General features: G+C 33.3%; 2 protein-coding genes across 4 annotated transcripts; one reads left to right on the top strand and one right to left on the bottom strand.

The window, feature by feature from the left end:
• Positions 1-2,523: 2,523 nt before the first annotated feature.
• On the bottom strand, positions 2,524-3,731 carry LOC116845348. Its single transcript, XM_032817910.1, has 3 exons — positions 3,535-3,731; positions 3,093-3,455; positions 2,524-3,013 (listed from the first exon to the last, which is right to left on the bottom strand). Exons 1-3 carry the CDS (start codon positions 3,591-3,593, stop codon positions 2,833-2,835), a joined length of 603 nt encoding a protein of 200 aa, XP_032673801.1. The 5' UTR covers positions 3,594-3,731; the 3' UTR covers positions 2,524-2,832.
• A 626-nt stretch (positions 3,732-4,357) lies between these two features.
• Positions 4,358-7,148, top strand: LOC116845352 (periodic tryptophan protein 1 homolog). 3 transcript variants are annotated; one of them, XM_032817924.1, is made up of 12 exons: positions 4,358-4,517; positions 4,616-4,714; positions 4,806-4,855; positions 4,949-5,091; positions 5,166-5,345; positions 5,480-5,587; positions 5,676-5,850; positions 5,924-6,082; positions 6,173-6,281; positions 6,357-6,447; positions 6,534-6,770; positions 6,839-7,148. In XM_032817924.1, exons 2-12 carry the CDS (start codon positions 4,631-4,633, stop codon positions 6,949-6,951), a joined length of 1,449 nt encoding a protein of 482 aa, XP_032673815.1. In that variant the 5' UTR covers positions 4,358-4,517; positions 4,616-4,630; the 3' UTR covers positions 6,952-7,148. The 3 variants fall into 3 exon arrangements, with proteins under 3 accessions (XP_032673815.1, XP_032673816.1, XP_032673814.1); XM_032817925.1 differs by having other exon boundaries at positions 4,358-4,550; positions 4,961-5,091; XM_032817923.1 differs by having other exon boundaries at positions 4,358-4,550.
• Positions 7,149-9,440: the final 2,292 nt, after the last annotated feature.

The following is a 9,440-nucleotide window of genomic DNA, read 5'->3' as shown; positions in this document are numbered from 1 at the left end:
TTTGATTAGGTGCGCTGCGAGAACTTAGCGCACCTTTTTTTGAAAGTCTTTTTTTTTGTATTTAATGACCAGAACTATTTAAAATTGTTGCAAAGAGCTCTAGAACTTTTCAAGAGAGTATCAGAACTGCAAAAAAATGTCACATTTTTGAATATGGTGTGCCAAGACTTGGCACACCATATTTAAAAATGTGACATTTTTTTTAAAGTTTTGATAAATGAAAATAAAAGTTGCAATCTCCAATGGCCTAAACCTTTACAAATGTTATACAAATGATGATGTTAAATATTCAAGAGGTTTTAGTCGTTATTTCGACGTGGTCATTTCCAAATGGTCCACTCACGATTTTTTCATTTTTTCTTTTATTTTCATTTTTTAGTTAAAACGGATAAAAAATTATCGTAGATATTTACGATAATTCGAAAAAACATGTTTCCGACAAAAATTACTTTTCTTCGACGTAGCATCATTATAGGGGATTCCCTTTGAAGAAAACGAAGGTTACCTAATTTTCGCCGAATGCAGCGCCATCTATCAGAAATAGAAAAAAAAAGTTCAGACAAAAGTTACGTGTTTTTGGATGTAGAATCGGAATCTGTAATAAAAAGTAGGGGTTCCCATTTAAGATTTCAAAGTTACCCCCCGCCCCATCCACAGAGGGGGCGGGAGGTGGATAATTTTTGTGGGATTGAATTGCGCCCTTGAAACTATTGAGGGTTTATTTGGGACATTTTTGTCGTACAATGCTTATTTTTCGAGATATTTAGCAGTCTCAAGTTAAAAAAAACATCCTGTTTATATATACATATCTACAGGGTGTTGAAAAAAAGGATCACATATTTTGATAGCAGGTAGTATTGATCAAAACAAGAAGAAAAGGTCTAATTACTTAACATAGGTCCTAAGACTAATATCTTCTAAGATACAAGCTATTTTGTTATTTGAGCTCTTTGTCATTTTCTTATTAGTCGTGTCATCTTTAGAATGTAATGAACAAAGGAGTAGGGGAGAGTGGGGTACAATGGGGATATCTTTTTTCTAGGTGCCTTAAAAAATAAAAAAATTAACTAAGAGAAATAAAGACACAATTTTTATTTTTTAATATGAAATGTAATCATTTAGCTTCCATAAAAAAACTGAAGTAAAGAAACTGAATGTATCCTATCAGAAAAAGTGCGTGTTAACTAAATCTCGAATATATCGAAGTGGGTGAAGCCTTTTTTCCGCGATGCTAATTGGTCGTTTCAACCGTCTCGATTGTCTCGATCCCGTCGCAGTTGAATTCGTGCCGCTTGCAGCTGTTAGCCGCGGTGACAGATCAGGTTGTGTTGTTCGCGTCATATAAATTTGATATTTATTGTAATCCCAGCAAACACAATGTTATATGTAACATACATATTGTAATTTCTTACTCAACAAACAATATAACTGTTATATAATATACGGGTGTATATCAGTTGGACACGGGGCAATTGGACACAGTCCAATCACAAGTCGCTGTTCCAAGGGACCCTACAAATGTCTCTAATCACACGGTGCTGTGATTGGCTGTGTCCAAATGCACCGTGTCCAAGTGCACTGCCCCCATAATATATGTGTTATATAACAGTTACATTGTTGAATAGGAAATTACAACTAACATGTATGTTATATGTAACATTGTGTTTGCTGGGAATATAATTTGTAAAAACGAGTATTGTAATATAAATTGTAAATAGTACAACGAAAAGGCTAAAGTGCGCGAAGCGCGCGCTATGTGGTGTTCTAGTGATAACAAAATAAAAACTCTTTTTTTACAAAACACAAAAAATTTTAATGCTGACTCAGCATTAGAGGAGGTGCTCTATGTGATTCACTCTCACGCATGTTTCAGCCCTACGTCTTAGAGAATCACGCACTCTTTCAAATACACCTGGCTGGTCAGAAATTTGTCGACACGCATGGAAAATGCGATTTAGATTTAGTTATGGGGATACTTAAAGACCTTGGTGTATTCAACACCCGTCGATAACATCCAAACACTGCAGGATCGCATTTTCCATGCGTGTCGGCAAATTTCCGACCAGCCAAGTGTATTTGAAAGAGTGCGTGATTTTCTAAGACGTAGGGCTGAAACATGCGTGAGAGTGAATGGCAATCACATAGAGCACCTCCTCTAATGCTGAGTCAGCATTAAAATTTTTTGTTTTTTGTAAAAAGTTTTTATTTTGTTATCATACATTCAGTTTCTTTACTTCAGTTTTTTTATGGAAAATAAATGATTACATTATTATATGGAAGATACATGATTACATATTAAAATAAAAATTGTTTCTTTATATCTTTTTGTTAATTTTTTATTTTTTAAGACACCTAGAAAAAAGATATCCCCATTGTACCCACTCTCCCCTACTCCTTTGTTCATTACATTCTAAAGATGACACGACTAATAAGAAAATGACAAAAAGCTCAAATAACAAAATAGCTTGTATCTTAGAAGATATTAGTCTTAGGACCCATGTTAATTAGACCTTTTCTTCTTGTTTTGATCAATACTACCTGCTATAAAAATATGTAACCCTTTTTTTTCAACACCCTGTATATACATACTTTGTTCATTAAAAAAACTGTAACATATTAGCTGTTATTTAATATAAATTAATATTTTATATACATTATTCAGTCAAAGGGAGTTACGTGCTAAAGAACTCGTAACGGTTTTTCGTATTTACAATTTTCTTTGTAAAAAATACAAATACAAAATATTATTTAAACCTTTAAATATTCAGCAGCTTCAAATTCATCTCTTTTTTCCAAAGTATGAATCAATCCAGTCAAATTTTTTATCTTCATCTACTTGCGTGAATTTTTATTACGAGCAGCTGCAGTTTCAGACTTTTGATAGGCCAAGTATCTAAGAAATCGATTCCAAGCTTCTTTGCTTACAAAATCATGTCGACATAAATATTCTGTCTTATATCCAGTCATGAAACGAACTTGTTTTGCTTTTCTGATGTCGTCAAATGATTGTTTCCTAAAATTGTGATTAATATTACATATATGAAAGTAGGAATGTAATTCAGTTATGCATCAGTAATGCATTTTTATTTTACCTTTTCTTACTATTTTTTTTGTTACTTGGAATATTACAACTTAACATTTCACAATCACTTAGAGACAGCTCTTCTTCATCTTCAGTAGACGTTTCAGACACTTTTTTAGTACTCGACTGTAAGTTTATATTGTTTAGCTTATCATTTTCTTTAGAGTCGATAGATTGTATCAAAGATATCTGTGTTGGAACAGCTTCTTTGCATAGCCGCTTTCTTTGATTAAATTCATCAGAATAAAAATATGACTTTGAATCAAAGTGATCACTGCAAATGTGTGCAGTTTCAAAATTCGGCATTTTTGTTATATTTGTTATATTTATAGCATCAATCCATTTTTGCCTCATAAATTCGTTTTTGGGAAACCTGCATTCATAAAAATAATATATATTTTGATTCAATTTTTAGGTTAGGATTACCTATAAACTGCAAATGCAATACTTACAGATGAAAAGTACGGTATACTGGACCTGGTTCTACCTTACATATCAGGCATTTTGGCATCTTGACTAATATTGATTGATCTAATTTGCAAATTCACATTAATAGCACATACACAGTAAAAATACAGCGTACGCTCAAACTCATATACTCATATATTGACATACTACAGCATCTCACTCAGTATATTACGTGTGTACCGCGCATGCGCGGCTAAACAAAGACAGAGAGGTCCCATATATAGCTTTCTCTTTCTATTCCTTTATCGATTTCTCGGCCTGGTCGCGTGGTCTATTCTAGTAAATCTATGGTAAATTGATAAGTCCCGATCTACAATAGGTGTAGTAAGCTTTAAGGGATGTCTACATTGGAAGTAAGTAGTAAGAAGTAGGAAGTAAGAATAAGAAATTGACCAATCATAGTTGATTATTTTTCTCACATTCGACTGTGGTTGGTCAATTTCTTACTCTTACTTCCTACTTCTTGCTATTTACTTCCAATGTAGACGTCCCTTAAGGGATTTGTTCGAACAAGTTTGGACTTGATATTTTTTTTGCAACTTGTACCTTGTAATTTCGGTACCTTGACAAAAAGAGAAAGTCTTTGAGAAGTTATTTGAGAAAGTCTGCAAGCCAAGTAAAATATAGAGAAGAAGAAGAGAAAGAGAGTGAGTTCCGGCCGGGTGTATATCAGTTGGACACGGGGCAATTGGACACAGTCCAATCACAAGTCGCTATTCCAAGGGACCCTACAAATGTCTTTAATCACACGGTGCTGTGATTGGCTGTGTCCAAATGCACCGTGTCCAAGTGCACCGCTCCCGTTCCGGCCAGTCCCGGCCTAATTGCCGTTACGTGTAGACGTGTCCAAATAAGTTTGGACCTATATGGATATTTTTTTTGGAACTTGTACTTTGGTACCTTAGCAGAAAGACTATTTGAGAAAGTCTGTAAATAAAGTAAAATATACAGAAGAAGAAGAGAGAGAGTGTGTAAATTGATAAGTCTTCAGCGTAAAAGTGTATGTATGATAAAATAAATAATTTTTCTTTTTAATCTCGAATAATATTTTTTGTGTTTATTTAGATTTTCACGAATACGATGGAAGACATTCAATTCCCGTCGGATTTTGTATGTTCTACTATGTGGGTGAAGAGAGGCGTTGCCGCAACCAATCCCCAGGAGGTTAGGATCTAAATTGTCTTATGTTATTTTTTTATATAAAAATACTGATAATTTTATATAAAAATACTGATGTATTTTCTGCAATTTTTAGATCTTATTAAAACCTGCTGATTTCGAGAATATTGTAAAGCAGATTCAAGCGTATGTATTGAAATAATATGACATTTCATACAAATTGTTTATCATCTAAAGAATAATTTATAACTGTTTTTTATTTGTATAATGTATAACTAGTTTTTTATATAGTGATATAAACACAGATAATGATTCAGATAAAGAGATAGATTCATCCAGAGAGCAATCTGATATATTAAGAGGATTTCCTGCATCTGTCTCTAGTGGTGATGAATATAATTTCACCAACTATGATAATGAGAGTAAGAAAAATATTTAAAAAAATTGTAATTATATAGAAATGATATTTTCTTAAGTGATTATTTTTGTTTTGCAGCGGGCAATGTGCATTGTCATATTGCTAATATAGCCAGCTTTGATGTCAATGGCAAGGATCCTCTTATAACAAATGATGATGATGATGATTCTGATAAAGAAGATGACATTATCAAGAATGATGACAACTTGTTCTTAATTGCACAAAATAGCAAAGATGTAGCTACTTTAGAAGTACATGGTTTGTATCAAATTGTGTATATTTTTTACAACTACTATTTTTTACAACTACTACTAATAGTATAACTGATTTGATAAAATCTGATCTATCATATAATTTTAGATATTATGAAATTATGCAATTTATAATTTCAGTATATAATGAAGAAGAAGGATCCTTTTATTGTCATCATGAACTACCTATTTCTTCTTATCCATTATGTATGGAGTGGCTTAATTATGATCCTGATGATCCAAAACCAGGTGAATAAGAGTGATATATAATATGATAGTCTCATTATGAAAAATATTTATAATTACTATATGTATAATCATTACAAATATATTGCAGGCAATTTATGTGCAATTGGTAACATGACTCCTATAATTGAAGTATGGGACTTGGACTTACTGAATAGTGTAGAACCAGCCTATAAACTTGGTTGTAAATCAAATAAGAAGAAAGGACAGAAGCGTGTTGGACATAAAAATGGGGTTTTAGACTTGGCCTGGAATCAAAATTACACGTTAGTTTTCTATTTTAGATGTATAGAATAATATATTCAGTTTTATAATTATAGCAGAGGAACTTTGTTACAGACATATTCTTGCTAGTGGTTCAGCTGACAAGACGATTTTGCTATGGGATTTAGAAAATTGCAAACCTGTGACTAAGCTCGACTCGTTTAGAAAAGAAGTAGCTTCGTTGAAATGGCATCCACAGGAAACTCATAGACTGTTAACAGGATGTCTAGACAAGTAAATTTAATTGTTATTATTTTTGCTTGTTATGTTCACATCACAAATATCTACAACACAATTGACACTATATAACTTTTTTTTCTTAAGAACAATACGATTATTTGACTGCAAAGAAGAAACTGTTGTGAAAAGTTGGGATGTACAGACAGCAGTGGAAAAAGTGCTATGGAATCAATATAACACAAATTACTGTATTGTACGTTCTACAAGAATTTTTTATATTAGTGCTCCGTGTATCTGTATTTTTTCTAGCTATGTTTCTTCTTTACAGGCTAGTTTAACCGAAGGTCATATATCGTACTTTGATGTAAGAGCAGACAAAGCTGTTTGGGAAATCAAGCCTCACAATGAGGATGTCTCAGGTAAACATTGTCCTTATATACTCTTCAGAAGAAATATTTATATACCAGCTTTTGTACAATCTTTTTGTGAATCTGATCCTTTCCAGGTCTTATTCTCAGTGCCTCATATCCAGGTCTGTTAGTATCTTCCTCAGACGATGGTTTAATAAAGGTGTGGGATATCATCAACCATGAACCTACACTTGTGTGGGAAAAAGAAGTTCCAAGCTATATAGTTTGCATCGCAGCGAATCCGGATAATGGATTCATATTTGGTATCTGTAGAACGAAGAAACCGTCGGGGACGCACACCGAAGTGTTGGACTTCTCGGTGATCCCAGAAGGTACGTATAAGCACTTTCAATACAACTTAAGTATCAATATCGATTGTATGTTTTATCTTGGTTAATAGTGCGGGACAGATTCGCGGATCGCGTTGCGTCACATTCTCCTGCAGGAGGATTCAAACAAAGCGAAACGGTGAACGTTATCGAAAAAATGGAAGATATGGAAATCGATGAATAAAAAGAAGTAGATGTAATATATGTGATACTCAAAATACAAACGAAGTTTGTGAGTGTTCACGGAAACTATAAATCAAATCTTCGACTCTCTCTTTGTATATATTTTTTTTATACAAATAGTTGATTAGATTGTAAAGATCTATCGATATAAAATAATGAGAGAGGGCTATTAAAAAACGCTTGCGTTGTCTTTGAAAATGTGTGATTTATTGTTTCCCTGTAACAATATTAATAACCCCAAGATTATCCTGAGCCTTACATCTTGTCCAATGTAACGCTCGTATTGAAAATAACGTACAGTGCGTATAATTACAATATTTGATATTCAATCGTTCACGTGTCTCAAATTTTTCTCAGAGTGATATTCGCACTGATATTCGCACAATATAACATTCAATAAAGACGAACGCATCGCGCGCAATTTCACGAGGTAAATGTACAATATAAGTTTGTTAGAGCAATAGCAACATTTTATTTAGTGTCTTGAACGAATGATTAATAACATCAAATACACTCGGAAACTCGATATCTCGAGCGGCTCGTGTTCGAATAAAATTCAATGTACAAATTTAAGTATACGCCGACCACACTCAGAATTCTCTCGTTCACTGTGCTGAAGTGCGAACTCTAAATTTTGCGCATAGAAACAAGCGTTGGTTATGCGTATAAAACAGAAATAATTTATACGCGATTCCACAAAATTGTGTAAAAATATTATCTACGCGTGAAGGTTCTTTCTGTTGTTCTGTCTGTCTAAACGTGTTGCCTGGTTACATTTATTTATTGATTAGAGATCCATTCGAAAAAGCTACAAATTTTCTTACTTGACGGCACAGTCTCTTCATGTGTCCACTTAAATGGAATTCAAAGTACTGAGAGCAAGTCTAAGGGCTAGTGGTCGGGTGAGGGGAGGCGAAGGAGGCAGTCGTGAGAATCTTTTTTACAATGAGTTTCTCTTGGTGATATTATTCCACGAGTATACAATCCACCTATCGATTATTTCATTAACCCGATATCGATAAGGATATTATTTACTTTCATTTCGTTAAAATCGTTACAATGATGCTGCATAATCGCCGGGCATTATATTAACAATCGTCGTCTTATGCACAACTCCTCCGTTCCTACTTTATGCAGTCACTAATGGATCTCTGGGAATTATTTATGGTCCTTGCAACTGCAATTTAAAAACAATCAATTATTAATTTAATTCAATAACAAGAACTCTCTTCTTGTCTCCTTCTCTCTCTCTTTCTTGAGCAGTTACAAATAGGATAAAAATAATAATATTCGAGAATCTTTCGCGTGTGTGTGTGTGCACACACACATTTCTAAGCAAAATTTACACATTTTTGTTCTACAATGGTAAAACAAGTTTTATTCGCTGATCGTGAAATTTTATGAAACATCGCTTGGTTATTCGGTATCATTACGAATAATATGCATATATTACATATTCGAAAATCGATATTCGACTGTACAATTTTCAGAAACATCGCGAGCGTAATTGAACGTTTTTGGACACGTTGTTCATGATCAGTCAATAGGTATAATCGTACGAAAATGATGACAAATACGTAGAGGAGATTCGCGAAAATAATATTCTTTGCTACAAAATAATCATTTAATGCGAAGGAAAATTACCACAATGAAAGAGATAACGGAATGAAGACAAAAGTGTACATATGTACGTACTAATGTCAGCGCTGGTAATTATTGAAATTAAACGAAATCAATAATACAATTCATACATCACATGTCGCCTTGTAAACTAATGCTGAATAATAATCGCCTTACGACATGTTTTCTGGCAGTGGTCTCGTCAAGTTTAATAAAAGTCGAGGACATTTTATTATGTCACCAATGGTTCGTGAAGTTCCACTTGACGGATAATACCAATATATACAATTAAATTCGTTCCTTTTGCATCTAATTCCAACACAAATGGATGAAAAAGACTGACTAATCCGAGCTGAACGTAGACGGTAAAGACAAATCGATCAAAATAGTCACAAGAATGATGATCAATTAGATAGGGAACGCTCCGAACGTTTCGCTAACAGACTACGTCGTGTCGTTGAAGACGTTTTAAATAAATTTGTGCTAATATACCTTGTAAATAAATATTACGAGTAAAAACGTTCGTAAATTAAGCGCCCTTAAGTACAACTTTTTTTTTTATGCGAACATTGCGCGGAAAGACGCCGCAATTCGATTTATTAACGATTTGCGCAACAAGTTAAAACGATGAGATATACAAATACAAATATATGCATATACATATACATACATATGCACGTGCACATATACATATATACACGTGTTTTTCTTTTCTTTCCGTTAAATCATGAGCGATCAATAATATTCCCGTTGATAGCTTAAAATGTCTGACCTCGTTTATCGGCTGTGTGTACTTGTGTGTATGTGTGTGTATGTGTATATATATATATATATATATATATATATATATATATATATATATATATATAT

This window comes from Odontomachus brunneus, unplaced genomic scaffold, assembly GCF_010583005.1.
Source record: "Odontomachus brunneus isolate Ranch 3 - 2012 unplaced genomic scaffold, Obru_v1 Obru_scaffold_051, whole genome shotgun sequence".
Classification (NCBI taxonomy): Eukaryota; Metazoa; Arthropoda; class Insecta; order Hymenoptera; family Formicidae; genus Odontomachus; species Odontomachus brunneus.
The sequence above is the reverse complement of the archived record's forward strand: the minus strand, read 5'-3'. Positions and strand labels throughout refer to the sequence as shown.

Coding starts and splice junctions, on each gene's coding strand:
- LOC116845348 (XM_032817910.1), bottom strand. CDS start 3,593: ATGCCAAAATGCCTGATATGTAAGGTAGAACCAGGTCCAGTATACCGT. Junction 3,456..3,534: donor GTATACCGTACTTTTCATCT/GTAAGTATTGCA, acceptor TTATGAATGCAG/GTTTCCCAAAAACGAATTTA. Junction 3,014..3,092: donor AAAAAAAATAGTAAGAAAAG/GTAAAATAAAAA, acceptor TCACAATTTTAG/GAAACAATCATTTGACGACA.
- LOC116845352 (XM_032817924.1), top strand. CDS start 4,631: ATGGAAGACATTCAATTCCCGTCGGATTTTGTATGTTCTACTATGTGG. Junction 5,092..5,165: donor CACCAACTATGATAATGAGA/GTAAGAAAAATA, acceptor TTTGTTTTGCAG/CGGGCAATGTGCATTGTCAT. Junction 5,346..5,479: donor AGCTACTTTAGAAGTACATG/GTTTGTATCAAA, acceptor TTATAATTTCAG/TATATAATGAAGAAGAAGGA.